Raw genomic sequence first — 24647 nt, 5'->3', positions numbered from 1 at the left:
AGGCGTTTAATTTGAAGCCAGTGACAGGATGTATGCGGACGCGAGAGTGCGCGCGCGCACCCGTTTGCTCGCTCCCTCGCTCGCTTGAGCGGTCATTGTCTTTACCATGAAATGAGTATGTTTTTGCTAGCGAACGAGTCATTGCTCATCGACGGCAATCAGTGCACAGCGGCAGCAACAGGAGAGAGAGAGAGAGAGAGAGAGAGAGAGAGAGAGAGAGCCCGATTAAAAATGATGAAATTTATTGAAAATTATAAAAATAACACCATCATTACTATAATTGTTTGTCATCGCGCATTATACGCAATTCACATTCATTTTCACGTAATGAGTTTTTCACACCGCAAAAATACCTTCGCCATTTCACAATATTTTGACAGAATTTCAAATAGAAAGCGACTATGGCTATGGCTATGGCATACAACGCCAAATTATTAATGTCAAACATTTTCGTCGTTTGAATCGTAAACAAACCAATAATTGGTCGAAAAGACGGGCTGCAATAATATTGGCAGGTTGTTTTTATTTTCGAAAAGAAAACTCACCGTGCGACACTCCATTTTTCAAGTGATATTGTTTTTTTTTTTGCTCTCCTCTGGTCGCCAACGTAGAAATAAACACACATGTTTCCACCTGACTACTACTATTTTCTCGAATCCGTTTAAAATTAATGGCCAGCGATTTTTTTCGAATTCGCTTTCGGTGTCATTCATAATTCATTTCGTTTCTGTTCACGACTTTTGGGATCTACGCACACAGAGACACGGGCGTTCAGAAGAAGAATGTGCGCACTTGGTTGTCAATTGAGCGGCAGGCAAGTGTGTCATGGCATGTCGAATGATTGTCGTCGATAAATGCTTTCTACGCATTAATTATCTTTTTATTAGTGAATTTGTCGCACAGTGATTAATCTCGAACGAGAGAAAAAAAAATGGTTGCGGTACATGTGTTATTTGTTCGTTTCATGCACGGATCCGGGAGCCTCGACTAGTACGGTGTGAACAGTGTGCGTTGTTTGTTCACATTTCGGAATGTGTTGTGTGACCAAGGACCTCAATTATTCAGCGATAGTGTTGTCATTCCGTTAGTTTCATTTTTTTTCTCGCACGTTTGTTCCGCTCGGTGGGTGCGAGTGTTGTGAAAATACCTGTCAGGAACACATTGACGAAACAACACAAATAAATTGAAAAGTCATGATTTTTTGCGATCGCCTCACTTTTCACACTATTTTCACGTAATTTCAAAACAACATTACATACTTTACGATGATGAAATCGTTTGTGCAGCTTCTTTTTTACACGCTCAATTCCTTCTTTTTTTTTGCTTCGTACGTGCGTTTAGCCTGACAATTTAACCCGATATCATGTATGCGAATTGAGTTCAGTACATGGATAAGACATTTGTGATAAAACAATAACAAGTTCTTGTTAACAACCAACATGCTTGCAAAACATTCATGCTTAATCGCTATCTAATGCTAACGAAACTGAACGAAAAAAAAATTTCGTGATGAAATCACGTGTCCTCTTTTTTAAATTGCTGTTTATAAATAAATGCCATGTTTTTTTAATCAACACTGACGGAAGCGTATTTTCTTAAGCAATGGGTGTTAGATGTAGAAAAGGAGAGAAATAAAAGAAAAAAAATTCGCAAACATTTTTTTTTCCATTGCCCGCTCACGTTAAGGTATCGTGCTGAATGATTCCATGGTAAATCTGTCAATTGGTAAACGAAACGAAAGTTATGTTTATTTTTGCACCTCTGCAAAACCCATTTCAACAAAAATAAAAAGTTAATTTATTTTATGGAATATTTTGATATCTTATTGTTGATTTTGATAGCCGCCGCCAAAGAGATGCGTGAGTTTGAATGTTTTTTTAATTAATTTCCTGTTAGCCGGTTGTGAAAATTGAGTACAAGAGATGAAAATCAAATGAGACAAGAGAAATGAGAGGAGACAAAAAAAAAACAGTCAACGCCAGAAATCAAAAATGAGAGAAAGTAAAATGCGTATAAATAGAGAGACACAATTTTTTGTCTCTTCTTCTTCTTTCGGGATTTTTTCGTCGACAGTGTGAAAACGGCCATTGAGAAAAAAAAAATATCTGGCGCTCTCTCCCTATTTCACATTTTAAGCATTTTTACATATGTGCTGAAATGTGTTGTTTCAGAGTGGACGAGACTCGAAAATGAACCGAACGACCGTGCGACGAGAGAAAAAGAAGAAGAAGAAGGAGAACGAAGGTGTGAGAAGTGAAAGAACAATCGTTCCCATATTAAATTATGCTTATAAAAATTATTTCGGTTTACATTTGGGTTCTATCGAAATTTATGCGCACCTCGAATATTTTTGACACATCAGAGAGAATTAGAGTATAGACCGGGAGCCACAGAGAACAAAAATATTCATTTGTTAGGTTTGCCACATTGTTTAATTTCGTCTTCGATCGTTTTTATTGTTGATGCGGCCCCGTAAAAATCTCATATTCGGTTCTGCGTCATGAAATTTTTCATATTTTTTTTTTTTATTATTTCATTATGATTTAGTTTTTCTCGTTCGAAAATCCAACGTTATGCACGGATTATTTACTTAGTTTATCATTTCGAGCGTTTTCGTTGTTGTTTGCATTGTTCGACCGAGAGAAACACACTCAATGCTGCCACATTCTCTGTATCATCTTAGATAATTGACGCCCACCACACACATTGTATCGCACGAGTTACGTTCGGGTTGACGTGTCTCTTGTTGTCGCTCTCACAATGAACGAACGAATGTGAGCGCGCGCGCGCACGCACTGGAATGCTCGCTCCAAATTACGATGACGGATGAAACGAATCGATTTGTGCATGCATTTGCTCTTGTTTTGTTGGTTCGAACAACAATTACCGAAATGAATTACACTTCAGCTGAACGTAGCTCATTTTTTCTTCTTTATCTTTTGCATTATTCACATGAGAACGAGATTTAGTTTCTCTCTCTCTCTCTCTCTCTCTCTCTCTCTCTCTCTCTCATATGCACGTATGCATCCGTTTCGAAAATTGCGCAGCTGAACCGCCTTTACTTATCTTAGAATGCACGATGCACAAACGCGCTCTTAATTGTATTTGTTGATGTTTTGGATGCTATTAATAATTTTTCACTTAACAATTCTTCGTGCTGTGCGCGCAACCGATATTACCGTTGATGTGTCGATATTTGACTTTTGGAGAGCGGCTGCCGAGCAAAATAAACGGAATATCAGCCAGAGAAATATGGCATTGAATGAGAATAAGAAAAAGAACGAAAGAGAGAGAGAGAGAGAGAGAGATTGCGATGTGAAGGAGTTGTTCCGGAATTGTTCTGCACGCCTGTGTGTATATTTTTAAAAAATTATTGAATACAAATTTAAAAATGGCATATGCACCTGTCTGTTGAAGCCTGCATAAATACGGCATTAAACGTGTACTAGGCAGCATGTTATTTTAACAGCGCTTGAGACAAGCGCAACTGTAGCCAGAAGAACGGAATTTCCAAAACATTTAACACGATTCACGCGGGAAAAGAAACGAATTATAATACGTATAAAATGTATAAAAACCACGTTCTTTGATGTGCATATGGACGAAAACAATTAGAAATCTCTGTGTATGTGTGTGTGTGTGTGTGTTTGTACCATAATCGCGCCGCTGTTAAACGTAAAAACATTGCACAGCCAGACACGAAAAATACCGTATGTCGATTACAGCAAGCACGCTTCTCATTCAATTATATGGGTTTTCGGTATCACCATTTTAGAGAGCTGGTCCATTCGTTTAATGGAAAGGAAACACGATCCATTTCTCGAGCGCGCGCGCACACACACACGAATTCCGGCATATAAAAACACCTACAACACAATCAGTGCATCGGAAGGTTTTTTTCCCGTTCATCATTAATTCAAACATCTCTCTCTCTCTCTCTCTCCCTCTCTCTGGCTCGCTCTTCCTCCATTTTGTCTCTCCAAATAAATGTGAAACTTTGTGGCTTATGAAAAGCGCTTCAATTTACGATAGAAAACACGGGTCGTGTGGCATGACGTTGTAGAAAGTGCATTACGCTTGGTACCGCTTATCAAGAGGAAATGCATCACTTATTTTTCACTTTCATTATTATGACAGTGAGATTCCGAAACCGGACGGAAACGCAATTGTTTCACATGGCTTTTTTCCCATTCAAGTGCCCGAAGACTATCGCCTCAAATGGTCACTTTTAGACATTTTCTCTGTTCGAATTCATTCAATACAATTGTTGTTATTGTTTCTGTCGAAGGATTTCATTTTTTCCCCGTTGTTGTTATTGTTGTGTTGTTAACAATTTTAATTTTCCCAGCATGAAACAATGAAATAAATCGTCGCAAAAATGATAAGGTTCGTTCGATGTGGTGGTCCTTATCGTTGTTAATTTGCACGGATCGTTGTTGAAGCGAGACACAACGATTTGACGGCATCGAGTGTGCGCTTATTCATTTATTTTACGCACTTGACTTGGACTGATTAATATTGCTGTTGCTTGGAAATCGGTGAGCGAGAGCGAGAACGAGAGCGTGCGCGACAGAGAGATTCCATTCGAGAATAAATCTAGCGCTGTGTTGTTCGTTATCAAAAACAACCTTATTCCAATTTACCTACCAGCAAAAAAATGAACGATACGAATTTGACTATTTTGCTTACACTCGCATTACGCACACGTCAATTTTCGGATCGTAAATCTAATCTATTTCGTATGACCTCTGGCCGCAACGTTTCTTCGAATGGCCGAGAAGACGAAAAAAACAGATGCTGAAAATGTAATAGAACATAGAGCAAAAAAAAAGAAGAAACGAACGCAAGACGAAACACCGATATTTGTCGTAGAAACGAGATTTATTAGCAACACGCCGTTTTCGTGAGTTCAGCGCCAAATTGAAATGTGATCGCCACTCCCTGTGCGTCGAATGATTATGAATGAAAATTTCAAGAGAAATTCGCTCTGACTTGATGATCGGGTGGAGGAAGATAACATTACGAGTCATTGAATTGATTGTTTTTGTTGTTCACATAGGAATGTTGTGCGGCGTCGAGCCCACGATTCAATTTTTGTTATACATAAAAGAGAGCAAACGAGATAGAAATGAGAGCCATTAGTTTGTATGTATTTTGATAAGAGAAAAATATGGTTTTTCAATTTTGATTGATGAAAATGCGATTTAAACAACAACAAAAAACCATACGTCTAATGCTTTAATACAATTTAAAATTAATAATTTGATTTCTGTCTATGATTTCAGAGCTGTAATAAGTGTCACAAATCATTTGCCAACGTTTATCGTCTCCAACGTCATATGATTAGTCACGACGAGTCGGAATCGCTTCGCAAATTCAAGTGTAACGATTGTGATAAGGCGTTCAAATTCAAGCATCATTTAAAGGAGCACATTCGTATACATTCAGGTGAAAAGCCATTCGGTTGCCGCAACTGTGGCAAACGGTTCTCACATTCGGGCTCATACTCCAGCCACATGACATCGAAGAAATGCATTAGTGCCGGCCTAAAAATCAATCGTTCCGCCAAAGTGGACAAGAGTAACACACAAAAAGCGCGAAACGCTTTCCTAACACAACAAATGCCAAATGTAAACCACAACGTTGGCCTCGGTGTTGGCCTGAATTTAAGCGAAAACAATAATTTGGCAACGAGTCCAAACAATAATGCATTCTTATCGGCAATGCTACCGAAATATCCCGGTTACGATGTGAACGCATTGTTGGCATTCGGTAATTTGCCAAATCCATTCCTTATGATGGATCCACGTCATCACATTCACAGTATACATAGTCTATTGGGCCTGACTGGTGCACCACCGAATGGCATTATGGACGGCTTCCTTAATAATGTACAAAACAATAAAACGCCCAGCCTCCATTCCGATCCAGAGGATATGATCGAAGAGGTGACCGACGATGTGAACGATGAAGCGGGCAAATTGGTTATGGACATTGATGCCGAGGACTGCGAGCATAAAATGAAAATGGAGGATTTTTCATCATCGCCAGCAATCAGTGTGAGTAGTCCAATATCGTCATCGCATTCAATGCACGATCACAGTGAATTGATTAAGCGAGAAGATAGCCGCAGTGAAAATGGCTACGATAACAATGATCTGAGCTGTGGCCGATGCAATAAGACATTCAACCATCGCACCGAATTGGCCCAACACGAAACCATTCTGTGCGGCATGATCCGGAAGCAAGAGGAAGCCTATGCAGCTGCTCAAGCTGCCGCTGCCGAATCATTGGCATTGAATGCCAGCTTTACCAATAGTCTGCCAAGCCAATCGGGTAGCGAAGATGAACGAAAGGTCCGTGTTCGAACTGCTATCTCAGAAGAACAGCAAAGCATTTTGAAAGAGTACTATGCAAAGAATCCAAAACCAGGACGAGAGGAATTCCGTACAATTGCACAGATCCTTTCGCTGGACTCACGCGTTGTTCAAGTTTGGTTTCAAAATAATCGCTCACGCGAACGCAAACTCAACAATATGGGATACTCAAAGCAACAGCAACTCTTTACAAATGGTCAATTGTCTGCTGCTGCTGCCGCTGCCGTCGCCGCAGCCGCTGCTGACAAACCCCAATCAAATAACACGAAAATGCCATTGCCAATCCCATTGCAACAGTCGATACTCAATAGCCAAATATCGCCAAAATTCAATCACAGCCCCGTTGGAAACATGGACGATCAACCTCTGGTGAGTTATTTTACATGATTTATTTCCGTTGATTGGATTTTGCTCAATTGATTGTTGTCAAGACCGACTTTAAAACGTGAATATCTCTTCCATTCGCTTGCATTGTACAGGATTTATCAGTGAAAAAGGATGGTTCGATGTCAACACCCTCGAATTCACCACGATACGGAACGGCCCCAATGCCATCCGAAGAAGTGATCAATCTGAGTCGTAAATCGCTACCGCATTATCCATATGTGCCACAATTGGGTTTCGTACCAATGGATCGTTTTCTTAACATCGCACCCGAAATGGCCCGAAATAGCCTGGTGTCGGACAGTGTGAGCCCAGCATCGGAGAAGCAACAACGTACATGGAAGGACGAACTCCAATACGCCAAAGACACGTTCAATGGGAACGTATCTCCGAAGCAGCCAATTGTTCAGCCGCAAGCACCAGCCAAGCGATCATATGTCAAACAACAAGTTCCTGAAGGCGAAGGTCAATTTATTTGTGATGAATGTGACAAGGCGTTCAACAAGCAGAGCTCGTTGGCGCGACATAAATACGAACATTCTGGTTAGTATCAAATTCCATCGTATTTTATACCCGATTTTCTTGCTGCTGCTCTTTGTTTCGGTTTTTCTTTTTTCTTTTTGCATTTCAAGAAAAGATAAATGACATTTTTATTGCATTACTATTCGTAGTCAACGGAATGGCATTCATTGTCGTTGTCCTCATTTCCATTCCGATTGCTATTTTATTAAGAGTTTTATTCATTCTGTTGTGAATTTTTATTTTATTTTTTCTTCATGAATCGTAATAAAACCGATCGATTTCATTTTTACTCTCTCTCCCATACAAAAAAAAAACAAACAACAGGTCAACGTCCGTATAAATGTCAGGATTGCACAAAGGCATTCAAGCACAAGCATCATTTGACCGAGCACAAGCGACTGCACACAGGTGAAAAACCCTTCCAATGCACAAAATGCTTGAAAAAATTCTCGCATTCAGGCTCATACAGTCAACACATGAATCACCGCTACTCCTACTGCAAACCATACAGAGAAGCATAAACGAAGGTATTCGCTGTCGACCGATCGAAATCATTGCATTTCAATTACATGTGAAATTTTCGTGAGAAAATAATCGAAATCGAAAAAAAAATGAAGAAAGAAACGAAAGTGAACCAACATTAATAGCCATATTTCAATATAGAACAAACAAATATATTAATTTAGTTTATGAGATTTAGTGGCGATGCAATGGAGGAGTTTTTTTTTTCTTTCGAGAAGAAGAATAAAACGAAAAAATTGTGGAAAGGAAAACAACAGCGCGTAGTAATTTAACCATGTGATTCAAAAGTATGTACATTAAACAAACAAAAAAAAAACACTTACAGTTCCACGGAATTGAGTCTCCGATTTGTTGAGATGACGTGTGACTGATTTTCGGAGAAAAATTCTCTCTCTAATTTTGTACTTAATGTGAAGAGAAAGAATTCATTTACAAAAGAAAGAAGATTAAGAAAAGCACACACGAATTGTCGTTGATTTCCTTTCTCTTTTTTTCCACCCATTTTGTCGTTGTTGTTCATTGCATCAAATTATACGACAGACAAATTGCAAATAGGAACAAAGAGATAAAAACAAACCACAATCAAAAATCATTCCCAGTATAGTGTAGGTTTATCTCGCACATTTAAATGTGTATTTGTGTAAAGAAAAAACAAAACATATTTCTAAGCCGTGAATTCATCGTTGCCAAAAGTAAAATTACTGAATGAATTGAATTGACTTTTGAAATGAAAACCAGAACAAAGAAAACAGACATAGAGTAAATTCAGAATAATAATGTGAAAAGAAAACAATCGAACGTGTGCTGTACATAACGGTTACTCAATTGACATGAAGAAAATGGGCCGTCTGAAACAAACACACACACACACAGAGAGAGACACATTGTGAACCGAATCATTCAGTCGAAATGATCGAACACGTAAATCTATTTGATTTTTTTTTTGAGAAACGGTAAACAGTTACAATATATTTTATAAAAATCGTTTTAACATTTTTAATTTTCCTTCTTCTCTTGAAATCGATCTGAATCTTCTTTTTAAATTTTTTTTTTCTTCAAATTTTAACGTGTAATGTGTAACACTTGGAATGATCGGTGCACGCCTACGTAGAGTTTAAACGGTGTTGTTTTTTAAGTATAATTTTATGTATAATTTTATATATTTGTTTTTTTTTTTCATTTAAGGAATGTTTTTTATTATTTTCCCATTTACTAATAGTTCATTTGGAATGGAAATCCGTGTATTTTTTTTGTCGGTATAGAAGTCAAGCGAGTGATTGACTTTCTTCAAATCAGAAAAATCACTGTTCGCATATTCAACCAACTGAAAATTATGTATTTTTCTTTACTTCGTATCTTTCGTTTGAATAAAACAAGATGTTTAATCATTTTCATTCAATGCTCATGTTTTCTAATTGTAAATATTGCGTTTGCTATATAGTCTTTAATATATATTTGTACAGAGGCTGGTTTCAGTGAATTCGGCTTTGAAATTATACCACTTTTTTCCATTTGTAATTTTATGCGGTACCTGGCCAAACCGAAAATGCATCCAGATTTTAAAAAAAAAATTCTGTTTTTTTTTTGCCGAAAATCAAATTTTTTTGTACATTATTATGGACTGTTCATGCAGACATACACACACTCTCTCCATACAACGAAATGAACCGTTTAAAATGTTCCATTTTGAATGATGTTCCAATCGAATAAAGAGATAAAAATAAATTATTATTGGCAATAATAATATCACCGAAGGCTGGGTCTTTGCGCAATTCGAATCCAGAATAGTAACATTTTTTATTCAAAATTATGATAATTCACCTTTTTGGTTCCTCGTTTAATACATTTTTTTCGTTTTTTTTTTCTTCCTTTTTTTAGTTTTTTTTTTCCTATATCGCGTGTTCGATGTATATTTATACTTTAATAATTCCAAATCGTAACGATAGATACTTCCCGAAAAGTGCATTCATTCGGATTGATACCTACTATGCATGTAATCCATTTCTTCCCAATTTAATTTTTGTTTCTTTTTTTTCTTCGTTTGGAAAAAAATTATCATCGAAAAGAATGAAAGTAAGCAAACAACACAATGAGTACATTGAATAGATATATACCGCGCTCGAACCGAGAAATCAATGAGATCGATTAAACGATGCATAATTTGGACCACACGGTGTTAACAAGACAATACAAAAAATATTTATACCTAAAAAAAACCTATTTGACTAATACTGAAAGGAACGAAGAAATTAACACACACACAAAAAACACTAAAATTAAAATATATGATATTTAATAGCGCCTACAATTTAGACATAGTTGTTAACAAAAGAGTGAATGAGAAAAAAAATGAAATAATTGAAATTTTCCCGATGGATTCAAGTTGATTGAAACATTTTGCTCAAACTGACACTCAACACGAACGGAAACAAAACGTAGTGTTATCGTTTCGAAATGTCTGTTTTTATTTTGATTGTATGTAAGTAAATCAGCAGTCAGTACTTGCCAAATGCTCATTGAATTAAGCGCTAGCAAAAGAAAAGAGAGTGTCGGCACCCCAGAAGAAAGAAAACAGCTGATGATTCGATGAAAATAATAAATAAAAACTAGAACAACGAATGTGGTTTTTTGTTGTTGTGCAAAACTAAAGCAAAAAAAAAACAAATTTAGATATCCATTGAATTGATGATGATACACGCCATGACAACCAAACATGGTGGAGAATATGTTGACATTATTAGAACAATATTTACAATCCAAAATCTATTCTAGATAACACGTAAGATATGATTAAAATGAATGAAAAACAAAATTTAAAGAATTAAATAAGATTTATGCAGTGTCTTTCTCGTAATTAATTTGAAGATTTTTTTTTTTTAATTAACCTTGTATACATTTAGTCGACGAGCATTCAATTCAAACGCAAAATAAATTCTATATATATATTTAACGATGAGAATCGAATATAGAAACGAAATGAAAGAAAATCTCAAAAAATACCACTCCAAAAAGAAACTTGCAAAGAAAGAGAAAAGTGTTAAGAAAACGAGAAAGAAAGTATTTCGTTGTAACCGATTTTGTGTCCGATGTCCACAACATCCAAAAATGAATTCATTCAAAGTAAAGCATACAAAGTCACACACACTTATTTAGATTTAAAATGGCAGAATTATTTTAGTCATTAAGTGAGTAAAGAAACCATAAAAAAAGAAAAAAATTGATATTTACGTATTACAAAAAAAAAAAATTACAAATTAACAAAAAAATATATTAAAATGTTATTACAGATATGTATTGTTACTTTAGAAGATACTCTTGAAGAAAAAAAAACACACGCTAAAACGTAAATAACCGCCAAACAAGAGAGAGAGAATGGAACACTAACTCTGTGTCGCAGTGACGACAACGAATCAATAAAATTAGAAAACTCATTTTAACCATTCCAAGGAAGTTTTGTTTGTTTATAACAAGATTTTTTTTCTGTTTCATCGCGCTAAACAATAGAACACAAGGAGATAAAACGTATGATATCTGAAATGAAAATTCAGAGAGAAAAAGAAAACAAGTGTCGAATGAAATATTTGCATACTCTTTAAAAAAAAAAAAAGGAAACCAAGCGCAACTGAGCCGTGCCACGGCTCGAATACTCATAGTTTCTGTTAAAACGATAGAAAATAAATTAATCATATGACAAATTTATATGAACAAGATGACGAAGAAGAAGAAGAGAAAAAAATGGTACTGATTACACGCTTGGTCTCACACAGGAAAAGAACGGATTTGTCCAAATTGCCTGGTCTCTGACGAAAATTGTCTACACATTTTGTTTAGTTCTTTTCTCCCGTTCTTTTTGTTTCGCCACAATCAAAAGATGTTTTTTATTCACATCCACAAACACGCTCATTTTTAGTTGTAACCATTTTTTTTTGTCTCATTCAGTATAAACCAGCCACAGCAACAAGCGAGTATTCAATTTTTCGAAGCGTTTTTTTTTTGTCAGTATTATTTCGAAGATAGAGGGAAATTTCATGGGCTCGGCATACTTATATATATACTTCTTTTTTTTTCTCGGGCGGGCAACATGTGAGACCAGCTAACATTTAGTACATACAAAGCACATTGACAATAATATATCTTTCTACTTATTGTAGAAATTTTGAACATAATTGTATTCCAAGTACATCCAAAATCGTCCCCAAAACAACAACAACCACGTAAAACACCTAGTTTCATTCATGATTTTTCATTTTCATTAGCATCAAACATTTTATGATGCGATTCAACCGAATGAATCAACATAAAATCACACACAATAACAACCATGGAACAGATTATATATTTGAAAAGGTTTCCAAAACAACGAACATTTAGAAAAAAAACAAGCTACTCTACGATCCATTCACACGATTATTTCGTTATTTTTTTGGTTCTTTTGTAAATTTACTTATAAACAACAACAACAACAACAAAAAACACACACAATGAGTACTTATGTGTATGAAAAATTCTTAAAACAAATCTATTCACTAACTCAAATTGCATTGAACATTGCGAAAAAAAAAAAAAAAAATGAAGAAAAAATAGGAATTAAATCGATCGCAAGTAACATTGGAATCTAACAAAAAAAAACAACAACAAGAACATCCTAAACATCTACAATTTCGAAGCGTAATTATGCAATGGAATCAAATGCTAGACGTTTTTAATTTTTAAGTGTAAATTTTTTCTTGATGACAATTCTCAGCAAAATCAACAGAAATTGAAGCTAGTTTCCCAAAGACATGTACATAAAGTATATTAATAACAACTATTACTATTACTATTACCTATGATAATTCAAGAATAAATAAATTTCAATATTACGATTTCATTGAAAGCATACAGGTTATGGTCGTTTATTTTTCCCTTCTTCTGTGCTTAGATTTCTTTTTTGCAGCTCTTACTTTACAGGCCATGTGGTTTGAGCTATCTTTTTATAGCTTTTCTTATGATTGGAATTCAACAGAGGAAAGAGTTCAAGGTAAATATATCATCTGAAAGGTACCCATATTCCTTGAAACAATCTACACCTACTGCAAACAATTTCTTTTGTTGAAAAAAAAAATAAAACGTTTGATAAGAACTCTTAAAATTTAACATACTTAAAAACAAAAGCAACACTTGATATCACTCCAATTGGCCGTATCTCGACACGAGCCAAAAAAAAAACATATCGGTATTTTTCAAAAATTCATGCAATTTGATAAAATGTGAGCATTTATCATAGCTCCTGCGACGAGATTTATCTCAAAACTGAACTCTGTCCTCAGTAATCAAAACAACTGTCAAAAATCATATGAAATATTGCATTTTGTGTTCCCACATTCATTTTATCACGGCGACTATATGGTGATAAACATATGGCCCATTTCGGTCGAAACTCTTTTCTCTCTTGACTTTTACAAAAAAAACTTCACATATTCAAGATATAATCAACATAATCAGATGCAATTACTTCGAAATGCATTGCATTGAAACATTATTCATGGTATATTTTGGAGCATACGATGCTACATAGGTCAAGAATTTATGCTTTGATTTCTCATTTGAAACACGCCTTGAAATTCGTTTAACGTAAATTAAATGAGTTTTTTTTTCGTTTAAAATATGATAATGTGATTTATAGACTCTCGTATGTTCAGGACTATATGAGGTTGAGAAAAAAAATATCCTGACTTCATTCATTATGCATGTTGTCCCTTAAGTCCAACAGCTAATCTAGATACGAAGAGGTAAGGCAAAGTGCAAAGACAGACAAATTTAAAACTCAACGAAACAAGCGATAAGAAATACGCAATGAAAATAAAAAGCTGCACTCAAAGTCGTCTCACATCTTTTGATTCGCATTTCCCATGAACCGAATATTGCTAACAGTGTGGACAGAATGTTTTGCCCAAAGATGGCGCTTCCACATTATTTATTCCAATGAAAAGCAGCATTACTTATTATGAATTTGAAATCAAGTTCGCTTTTCGAAAAGATTTGAATTTGAAATTCTGGTTCAAGGCGCTAAAATATTGAAATTGTGCAAAAAAATGCTATTTTTCTTATTTGAATCATCCAAAAATCAACTTTATACAAAATTTCAAAATGAACTCGGTTTGCTTTATTTATTTCCAAAAATTTGCGTGTTTTCCGTATTACAAAATATAATATTAGATAATGTTATTCATTCGAATGGGAATTTTCTTATTTTCATAATGAAAGTTTGCATCAGGAACACATTTTTGTTTATAGAATCTCGCCAGGGCAGCGTCGAATTTCGATGAATTTGAAGTTAGTGTCAACGGTTTTCCATTTTGTTTCCAAGTAATTCGATTCAGGAATGAAAAACGTCACTTTGCTCACATTGATTCCTTTGCTGGCCAATTGTTCAGACAGTTTTTTGCGCTCACGATTCAACGCGACTGGATCAATGAATACGGGTTTTTTTAAAATCTCGTGTTCGACGATGATCTTTTCCAGTTTTGGTGACAAGTGGAGGAACGGTAAAATATTATCGATATGGGCTTCCCAGAAATACAGCTTCTTGAGGTTTTCGAGGCCCTTCGATAATGCTGGATTGTTTATCATGTTTACGAAATCTTTGTGTGCACTCTGGAATTGTGGAAATCCTAGCTCTCCCAAGTGTACAAGTGGTGATAAATCGATACCTTTGGTGTGAACTGTAGAAAGCGAAAATGGGGACTTCCACTTCGTATATTCTCCAATTGAACACTTATTAGCATGAATTGTAAGGTGTATGCGTTTAAATGCGCCTTTATCGTACAAAAATTGTGTTACAGTGCGGAACGTTTCAACCGGGATGCGATCAAGGTGAGACTGGAACAAATCGACATACAAGTCGTCCAATTTGGCTTTCGCCATCGATGTTCCCATTGAGCAGATAGTCATTGGATCCATTTCAAATGAACGAATTGTCGGATTTTTCTCGAAAAATGTTTGCAATTTGCCAGCACTTTTACCTTCACCGGTAAGTGAAATCCATGACACATGTTCAAGTTTTGGATATTTTCGTGTGAGCCAATCATCATCGTTCGCGGAGAAGCCGAAATTGAAACTTTTTAGGTTTGGAAAATGTACGAGAACATCTTCAAAAAATTGCGGTGTGCAAAAATTACACTCAATTTCTTCGATTTTGTTTAAGATTTCCTTGGGAATCTTTTCGATAAATGTTGTACAAAGAACATCGAAATAGATTTTCTTAACTGATTTGAATTTATTCCAGTCAACCCCTTCTTTTCCTGTGCCCATATATTCAACATATTCGCGAAAACCATCAAATTCACTATCATGGTGAAAAAGATCTTTTGAAAATTCTTCCTTATAATAGTAGCCGGCAACTTTTTGCATTCGTGTGCATGTTTGCCCAAACGAGTGTAGATCACGGATTGACAGATACTCAAACACTTTCTCGAAATAATCGACGTTCAGTTTGAAGATCTGCGGTGGTCGTTCGTTAGCCGATGGCTGTTGTTGTCCATTGACTCCGTTTGCCTGCTCGCGTTCCAAATTTCGTTGATCCATTTCGATTTGTCGTGGTTTCTCGGAAAATAATGACGTGATCGACAAGTGTAGTCCTAATGAAAGTGAAACAAAATCGAAAAAAGATTCCAATAAGAATATTTGCAACGAAATTTGTTTGAAGTTTTGCAAAAGAAAATTCAATTTCAAAATCAAAAAAATCCAATGAAAATGAGCCCTACCAAATGTTCTTTCCAGAAAATGAAATGCTGACTCAGCGGCTTGTAATGGCGTTCGAACGTTCAATGTGCGTCGTCGTTGCACAAAAACGGAGCTGATTGATTCGTGTTATTTCACAATTGAACAAAATACACGAACGGTTTGATCAATGTTATTTGGATATGTTTTATATTTATTGCGAAAGGTTGAGTTTTGATTTTGACTGAATGTCGGAAAATTGAATTTCTTCCAAAAACGATCGATCGATTGTTAGGATGACTCTTGAGAATTGAATAATTTTGCTTGCAATAATTGTGTATTGTTCGGAGCGCTGTAAACTGTAATCACTGTTTGCAAAAAACGTTTCAGGTATTCGCACATCAAGTGGCAAGTTTGACAGCTATCTCGATCTATCATCAGCAGATTTTGGTGGTGCATCACTATCAATTTTCGAATGAAAATCGATTGATTATCGCTATTCTCAACATTTAAAAATTCAATTTGCAAATCAAACTCAAGTATTCGGTTTTAAAACAAAATTTACTTTTAAAATGTGATTTTCAAAGAAGAAAACAAAAAAAAAATCGTTTGTTTTTTTTAATTCACATTAATGCTGAAAGTGCATTCGCTTTGTTGACAGATGGCGTTCATGCACTATCCTAAAGCAGCCGTATTCGTTCATCTGACATTTAACAACTAACAAAATACAAAGCTGAAACGTCCAAATAACTACGTTTCAACAACGATCAACTAGTTGAATTGTTCATCTCCGGATTGATTTGTTTTTTTTTCGTGTTTTCAAATTGGTTTTGTGAAAATTCGCTTACGTTGTAGTTTTTTTGTCGATTTTCTCGTCTTTTTAATTAGGCCGTATAGTTTGTAAATTGCATCAGCAAACATGCAATGTATACAGAGTTATGGAAATAGTAGTAGTAGCAGTGACTCTGAGTCAGATAATGGTGAAAGTACGGCACATTTGCGGCCGATTGACACAAGCAGCTCAGTGGCGAAAACATTAACTGTAATGGCGGCACCAGCTGTTGTCCCAATGGTAAATATCGAATTAGTTCTTAGGCTAGGATCAAATATTTGTGATTCGGATAGAAACATAACCTCAATATGCAATTTTCAGGGCCAAAGTGCTGTTTCGCGCGTAGTCGATCCAACATCCAAAGAACTGATGTATAATCCAAAATACGAGGAATTGTACGCACCAATTCAAGGACCAGAGAATCCAAATCAAACGAATCAACAGAAAGCACAGCGAAACACATTGTCTGGTTTCGTGGAAAAGGCACACATTTCAGCGTTCAACTTTGAGAATCAACGACGCACATTCCACACATACGGCTATGCTTTGGATCCGTCTGTAAACGATAAAGATAACGATGGAAAAACTTATGTGGGAGATGTACAGACAGCATACGATACAAATGGAAAAACTGTGTTTGAATCGCCACGACCAAAGACGAAACGAAAACAAGAGCGAAATGATAATCCAGAAGATATTGAAGGCTTCTCTGGACCCTGGGGTAAATATGAGAATGAAGAGGCCATCGCACGGCCCAACGAACAACAAAAAGCCGAACTTGAAGAAATTCTGGCTAAAAGACATCGACGCAGTCGAATATCTGAGGAAAAACCATTGGAAGAAAAATCGATATTGCACAGTATGTATTGCTTCGTATTTTGGGAATGGATTCTGAATTTTGGTCTCGAAAAAACGTCCTAACATTTTATTTTTGATATTAATCGTTTTTTATTTCTATTTTCTCTGCAGTCAAAGACGCAACAGACTATCAAGGTCGTTCGTTTTTGCATGCTCCACACGATGTTGGCGTGAATCTTCGATCGTCGGCACATCCGGACAAATGTTTCCTTCCGAAATCACATATTCACACATGGACCGGCCATACAAAAGGCATATCAGCCATTCGATTGGTGCCAAAGACAGCACATTTACTCTTGTCGGGCAGCATGGATTGCCGTGTCAAATTATGGGAGGTGTACAAAGAACGACGATGCGTTCGCACATACTTTGGCCATCGGCAAGCTGTCAAAGATGTCGGATTCAATAATGAGGGAACACAATTCCTTTCCGCTGCCTATGATCGGTACATTAAACTCTGGGACACCGAAACTGGTGACGTTGTACATCGGTTTACATCGAAGAAAATTCCATTCTGTGTTAAATTCCATCCGGATCGAAGTAAGCAACATCTCTTCGTCGCTGGCACATCGGATAAGAAAATTATTTGCGTAAGTTGGACGAATTTTTATTATTTTTTCATTGAGAATAATTTTTTGTCAAAAAAGAGAACAATTTCTATTTAAAAAAAATTTCTCTCTGCAGTGGGACACACGAAGCGGTGAAATTGTTCAAGAGTATGATCGGCATTTGGGTGCGGTTAACTCAATCACATTTGTGGATGAGAATCGGCGCTTTGTTACAACATCCGATGACAAGAGTATGCGAATTTGGGAATGGGACATTCCGGTCGATGTAAAATATATCGCTGATCCAACGATGCACTCGATGCCGTCTGTAACTCTGTCACCCAATAGCAAATGGTTGGCATGCCAGAGTCTTGACAATAAGATTTGCATATTTTCCGCATTGAATCGATTCAAAATGAATCGAAAGAAAACATTCACCGGTCATATGGTGTCTGGGTATGCATGCAGTTTAGACTTTTCACCGGATATGAGTTACCTAGTGTCGGGCGATGGTGATGGCAAAGTCTACATTTGGGATTGGAAAACAACCAAATTGTATAAGAAATGGCAAGCACATGATGGCGTCTGCATAACAACGCTATGGCATCCACATGAGCCAAGCAAACTTATCACCGCCGGATGGGATGGTGCCATCAAATATTGGGATTAATTTTATCATTTAAGTATTTTTCACATACGTTTTTTTTTTCTTCATCCATTAAAAACAATAGAAATGTTGTGCATTATTTTAGGGACAAATTCATGAAGCAGAAGAAAAACAGAATAAAAAATGTAATCGAATTCAAATAATGTTCATTAAGGTGATTAATTTAAATAAATTGACAAAATAAAAAAATGCAATCAGAACGAAACGGAGAAGTGTTTCTCTCCAAACGGAAAACCTGTTGATATCTATCATTGAATTGTGGAAATTCTGTGGATTATTGTTAATGCATTAACATTATGCATGGCACGCGCATGTACTTTCCATATGCATCGATTTTACATGGAAACACCACAGCCATCCAACATCAATAGCATCATTGCACGATGCGAAACTATTTTAACAGCGATTTTGATTTAATAAAAAACAATTCCAACGTGAACAATGAGAAAATAAAAATAAATTTCGACATTTTACATTGATAGCAAAATTGTTATCACACATTTGATAACAAAACAAATTGAAAGTGAATTTTACTCAAGTTTTGTTTTTATTCTGGCAGAAAGTGGAAAATCGATATTGAATGTTTACAAAGTAAAGCGTAAATAAAACGACTTTCGATAAAGTGATTGATTGACAATTTTAGCTATGTGACGACAATTCAATGTAAAAAGTATAAAAAAACCAGAAATTATTTTTCATCCCTAAATTTTCATTTAGTTTGTATAAATTCCAATTTAGTCATCGTGACAAATTATTCGCCCGCAATTGGTTAGTTTAGTGTGTACGGAATTGAGCTGTGGCCGATGCAATAAGACATTCAATCATTGAAGCGAATTGGCCCAACACGAAATCATTCTGTGCGGCATGATCCGGAACCAAGAGGAAGCCTATGCCAATAGTCCACCAAGTCAATCGGGTAGGGAAGATGAACGAAAGGTCCGTTTTCGAACTGCCATCTCAGAAGAACAGCAAAGCATTCTGAAAGAGTACTACGCAAGGAATCCACAACCAGGACGAGAGGAATTCCGTACAATTGCACAGATTCTCTCACTGGACTTACGCGTTGTTCAAGTTTGGTTCCAAAATAATCGCTCACGCGAACGCAAACTCAACAATATGGGATTCAATCACAGTGCCGTTGAAAACATGAGCGATCAACCTCTGGTGCGTTATTTTTCATGATATGTTTCCGTTGATTTAATTTTGTTCAATTGATTGTTGTCAAGATCGACTTTAAAACGTGAATATCTCTTCCACTTCATTTGCATTGTACAGGATTTATCAGTGAAAAAGGATGATTCGATATCAACACCCTCGAATTCACCACGCTATGGAACGGCCCCAATGCCATCCGAAGAAGTGATCAATCTGAGTCGTAAGTCGCTACCGCATATGTGCCACCATTGGGTTTCGTACCAATAGACCATTTTCTTAACGGCAAAGTTAGTCGATTTTCATTTATTTTTTCTCTGCAATCAAAAATGCAACAGACTATCAAGGTCGTTAATTTCGGGATACTCAACATGATGTGGGTGTGAATATTTAATCGTTGGCATAACTATTCGGACAAATGTTTCTTTCTGAAATCACATATTCTCACAAGGACCAGCCATAAAAAAGGCATATGATTAAAAGATGTTGAATTCAATAATGAGGGCACCCAATTCCTTTCCGTTGCTTATGATAGATACATTAAACTCTAGGATACCGAAAATTATTTGCGTAAGTTGAACGGATTTTTGTTATTTTCCTGTCATTTTTTTAGATTTAATTTTTTAAAAAACATTTCAATAATTGTAATAATTCTCTCTCTGCAGTGAGTGAGAAGCGGTGAAATTGTATGATCGGTTTTTGGATGCGGTTAGCTCGATCACATTTGTGGATGAGAATCGGCACTTTGAAACAACATCCGATGACAAGAGTATGCGAATTTGAGAATGGAATATTCCGGTTGATGCAAAACCATCCACCGGATAAGAGTTTCCAAAAAAACAATAAAAATATTGCGCATTGGGACAAATTCTCGAAGAAAAACAAAATAAAAAATGTAATCGAATCAATTCAAATAAATGTTCATTAAGAAATTGACAAAATAAAGAAAAATGCAAACAAAATGAAACGGAGAAGCGAAGTGTTTCTCTCCAAACGGAAAACCTGTTGATATCTCTCATTGGATTGTGGAAATTCTGTGGTGAAATTATTTATGGCACGCGCATGTACTTTCCATATGCATCGATTTTACACTGAAACACCACAGCCACTTAACGTCAACAGCATCATTGCACGATGCGGAACAATTTTAACAGCGATTTTGATGTAATTAAAAACAATTCCAACGTGAAAAATAAGAAAATAAAAGTATTTCGACATTTTACATTGATAGCAGAGCGAAACCCGTGGAAATAAATCGGTGAATGGCACACAATGTTCCATTGAATATTTTAACTCAATGCTAATTATTACCATACGTTTGATAACAAAACAAATTGAAAGTGAATTTTGCACGAGTTTTTCCCTTTCTTCTGTGTCGCCTGAATTGAGCAACATGGAAGTTAACAGCATTTGTATTGGGTGCTAATTTGTAGCAATTAATTTTTTGGATCTGTTTTTTTTTTGTGTAACAACATTCACATTGGAAAAAGAAATAATGTTGCGGTAACTTGTGGAACACTCTGACATCTGGCAGAAAGTGGAAAATCGATATTGAATGTTTACAAAGTAAAGCGTAAATAAAATGACTTTCGATAAAGTGATTGATTGACTATTTTAGCTATGCTAACAATTAAAAGAGTAAATGTAAAAAGTGTACAAAAGCGAGAAATTATTTCGGCGATTTTTTCCCACAATTTTAATTTAGTTTATTTGAATTCCAATTTAGTCACATTGACGAATTATTCGCCGGCAATCGGTTAGTTTAGTGTGTGCGAGATCAAGTCAAGTTAACAGTGAAACAAACAACAACAACAACAACAAAAATTACAAATACAGATTCGACAATGGCCAAACTGCCTCAAGATACATCAGGCCTAGGTTATACCTACCATCTTCCATCCGGTGGCATTTTGCTGCGCATAAGAAACACATTGTCTCAATTTAGTGATTTATTTAGTGAATTCAATAAATTCATCACACCAGCCCCATACCATGACCGATGCGAACGCTCTGTACATATGCGTCTCTACTCTCTTTCGAAGCGTGAATTTGTAGTGGCCATTCTAGCATTTTTTGTTTGTGAATTTCTTAGCATATTCATTGGATTGGCTGGTAAGTGGGGCAAACGATAATGAAATTTACAGTGGAAATTTAAAGAGAAATGAAAAAGAAGAAGAATGATTTACGTTCGATTGATTTTTCTCTCATTCTCAAGGTCCACCCATAACAACAACGACAATGGTCAGTGCAAAAACATTGATTGCAAATACATCGAGTGCAAATGATAAGAATATCATGGCCACTGGTCCATTTGTGCTGCGCACACCCTTGCTCAACACATATGCACAGCAACTGTGGCTGATCGCCCGAACGGAGACTGACAACCATGACGACGAGAAATTCGACAAAACATTCCAAATTAATGTGATGATTGAAGGCATTACTAAGGAACACACACCCGTTCCACTGTCCAACGTCATACGAAATCGGTATTGTATTTTGTGGCTTGAATATTTTTTTTTCTCATTTTTTTTAACGATAATAATTTTCAATTTGATAACATACACACAGCACGAGGCATTTGCTGTGCGAACGCAATTTTTGCGATGAATTTACAATTGTGCATTTGGGGTTTCTGGAATATGCTCATTACATTATTACCGTACGATTCTATGACTTGGAGAGTTTTCATCAACGATATAATATTAAAGACTTGACATTGTTTGTAAGTTGATTCGCAATCTGTGTAGCTCAATTTATTCTGAATAACTTAATTTGAAAATTATACATTTAAATCAAAACTTATCATTGAATCTTTTTTTTCTTTCTTCATTGAAACAGTTTAAAACCTATAATCCAGACTTTACACAGATCGAAATATGGTTTCGATTTATTTTCCTGCTCTTCTCATTCGTTGTAACGGTAAGTGTGTGAATAAACGTATCATATGATCATTATCATTCAATCAATATGATTTGTTTTCAGTGTTGGTTCCAGCATTCGTTACGACGATATCCGCACTTTGACTGGTCTATCGAACAGAAATGGATGAATCTACTGCTACCACTTTTGGCTCTATACAATAGTCAGTATTCATCGGTCTTCCTCCAACGAAATAATGATAATTTTCTAGTGACTAATTGCAATTATTCCAAAATGACTTCCTATTTCCAGATCCATTTTTCACATTGTCCGTGTTGTTCAACTCGTGGATTCCGGGAATGATGGATGCATTGTTTCAGTCAACATTTTTATGCTCACTGTTAATGTTTTGGCTGTGCATTTATCATGGGCTGCGACAAAATGAGCGAAAATTTTTAACATTTTATCTTCCGAAATTAATTGTTATCATGCCGATGTGGCTGTGCGCCATTGTGCTTGCCACATGGGAAAAGTACAACGAACTTCGTGATCCAACCTATAACCATTTTGTTGACACAGGAAACTTCCAGGTAAAATCGATAACACATATCTGTTGAAAGCGTCAGTTATCTATCGCAAAATTAATTTTACCATGCTGATTTTTTCAGGGTTTTCAAACATTTTTCTACATATCCTGTGCAATGTACTTGCTCTACCTGGCATTACTCATACTGAAAGCATACAGTGAACTTAGATCGATGCCATTTTTTGGTAAGAGACATTTTCTTTCTCTCTTCGTCTCTGTTTTTTTAAATGCCTTAATTGAAGAGAATTGATTAGCCTAACACTAACAAGCCACATTTTGAATGATAAAACGAAAAAAACTCTCTTCTTCTCTGACAGATATGCGTCTAAAGTTTCTAACACTATTAATGATATTTGTTGTGAGTGTAACGATTGCATTGGCAATGAATCGCTTTGGATTCGGTGTGTTGGAGGATAATTTTGTGGCTTCACTCAGTACGACCTATAAAAGTTCGGCCCAATTTATGTGCTTCTACGGACTTTTAAACTTTTATCTCTATACCATGGCTTATGTATACTCACCCAGTGGCCGGCCGGTTCATGGTAAAATAGAACATATACGAGAAAAAAAACTTTCCAATCTTTTGACTATGTCTAACTGTATTGGGTGGTTATTTGATCTTCACAGAAACAACTATAACCAAAGATAATCCGGCATTTTCCATGGTCAACGACTCGGATGAAGATGTTATTTATGGTTCGGATGATGACAGCACTGAGAGGCGTCCATTGAATTCATCAACGGGCAAAGGCAACGATTATGATAGTGACTAAAATTAATCGTACTTTTTAAATGTGTTTTTTTTTCTGCATTCATTCATCTGTCTCGGCAAATGGTCTCAGCTGGAATTTTTCTTTGAAGAAAATTTGCCCTATGGATATATCCACAAAATACTACTAACAAGAACAACAACCAAAAAGTTGAATAGACAATTATTTATGTTAAATAATTCAAAGGGAACGTTAAAGAAACCTAAGATAATCCAACTGTGTGAATAAAAAAAAAAGTTGGGCCATTCAATTTTTCGGTGCATGTGTCAATAAAAATTGTATTGAATAATGATGAATTTGGATTTGAAATATAAAATACTACATTAAGAATTGTATAAGATTTGACTTTCATTTCAAACACGCAACTAAAACCCGGAATAGTAAAGAAAAGCATATAAATCAAGCCCAAAACAGAGGAGCGCATCGAACAAAATGGTCCGTGTATATGGAGAACATTGTTTATGTTCCGCTTGTGCATACAGAATTCGGAAATGATTTTGGTGCTGAATAAATGAACGCGTTTGCTTGCGATGTGGATGAGACGAATGAATAGCAACAACAGCAACAAAAATTCTCTCCAAAAAATTCATGAAGAGTGTTGTGATACACACACACTCACACACACACACACTCACACACACACACTCACACACACACACACACACACACTCTATCTCTCTTTTCACCGAGTATGTATCTTTGTCGCGATCTCTGGAGTGTGTCATGAATCGCATCACATGTTTAGAACGTTTCACAATACAAACGATATACAAAACACACAAACACAGCCACATCATACCGAATGTCATACTCTCTCCATCTCTGTGGTACACACGCACACATGGCCACCATTCCATTTGCTCTAT

At 36.0% G+C, this 24647-nt stretch overlaps 5 protein-coding genes across 6 annotated transcripts in view; 4 read left to right on the top strand and 1 right to left on the bottom strand.

The window, feature by feature from the left end:
• The window catches only part of LOC129578636 (zinc finger protein 1), a 41385-nt gene extending 32181 nt beyond the window's left edge, over positions 1-9204 (top strand). The window contains exons 1-4 of one of the 2 annotated variants that reach the window (XM_055467497.1): positions 1009-1234; positions 5286-6746; positions 6857-7304; positions 7608-9204. In XM_055467497.1, the coding sequence (XP_055323472.1) occupies positions 5340-6746; positions 6857-7304; positions 7608-7804 (2052 nt within the window). In that variant the 5' untranslated portion in view covers positions 1009-1234; positions 5286-5339 and the 3' untranslated portion in view covers positions 7805-9204. Of the gene's footprint in view, positions 1-1008; positions 1235-5285; positions 6747-6856; positions 7305-7607 lie in introns of those variants that run through there. The other variant, XM_055467495.1, reaches the window with a different exon arrangement.
• Positions 9205-13927: 4723 nt separating this feature from the next.
• On the bottom strand, positions 13928-16178 carry LOC129578639 (uncharacterized). The gene is made up of 2 exons (XM_055467500.1): positions 15551-16178; positions 13928-15424 (listed from the first exon to the last, which is right to left on the bottom strand). Exon 2 carries the CDS (start codon positions 15369-15371, stop codon positions 14076-14078), a length of 1296 nt encoding a protein of 431 aa, XP_055323475.1. The 5' UTR covers positions 15372-15424; positions 15551-16178; the 3' UTR covers positions 13928-14075.
• A 24-nt stretch (positions 16179-16202) lies between these two features.
• On the top strand, positions 16203-18616 carry LOC129578637 (pre-mRNA-processing factor 17). Its single transcript, XM_055467498.1, has 4 exons — positions 16203-16578; positions 16660-17197; positions 17308-17786; positions 17881-18616. The coding sequence occupies exons 1-4, from the start codon at positions 16426-16428 to the stop codon at positions 18412-18414; spliced, it is 1704 nt and encodes a 567-aa protein (XP_055323473.1). The 5' UTR covers positions 16203-16425; the 3' UTR covers positions 18415-18616.
• A 147-nt stretch (positions 18617-18763) lies between these two features.
• On the top strand, positions 18764-20514 carry LOC129578640 (zinc finger protein 1-like). Its single transcript, XM_055467501.1, has 5 exons — positions 18764-19081; positions 19129-19575; positions 19687-19786; positions 19902-20133; positions 20229-20514. The coding sequence occupies exons 2-4, from the start codon at positions 19276-19278 to the stop codon at positions 19916-19918; spliced, it is 417 nt and encodes a 138-aa protein (XP_055323476.1). The 5' UTR covers positions 18764-19081; positions 19129-19275; the 3' UTR covers positions 19919-20133; positions 20229-20514.
• A 142-nt stretch (positions 20515-20656) lies between these two features.
• Positions 20657-24116, top strand: LOC129578638 (transmembrane protein 181). Its single transcript, XM_055467499.1, has 9 exons — positions 20657-21675; positions 21779-22052; positions 22135-22288; positions 22405-22485; positions 22549-22648; positions 22738-23015; positions 23094-23196; positions 23329-23553; positions 23639-24116. The coding sequence occupies exons 1-9, from the start codon at positions 21408-21410 to the stop codon at positions 23782-23784; spliced, it is 1629 nt and encodes a 542-aa protein (XP_055323474.1). The 5' UTR covers positions 20657-21407; the 3' UTR covers positions 23785-24116.
• The last annotated feature ends 531 nt before the right edge of the window (positions 24117-24647 follow it).

This window comes from Sitodiplosis mosellana, unplaced genomic scaffold (assembly GCF_009176505.1).
Source record: "Sitodiplosis mosellana isolate CC-2019 unplaced genomic scaffold, AAFC_SMos_1.0 Smas_scaffold_6226, whole genome shotgun sequence".
Classification (NCBI taxonomy): domain Eukaryota; kingdom Metazoa; phylum Arthropoda; class Insecta; order Diptera; family Cecidomyiidae; genus Sitodiplosis; species Sitodiplosis mosellana.
Note: the sequence above shows the minus strand (reverse complement) of the source record. Positions and strands in the feature narration are given on the sequence as shown.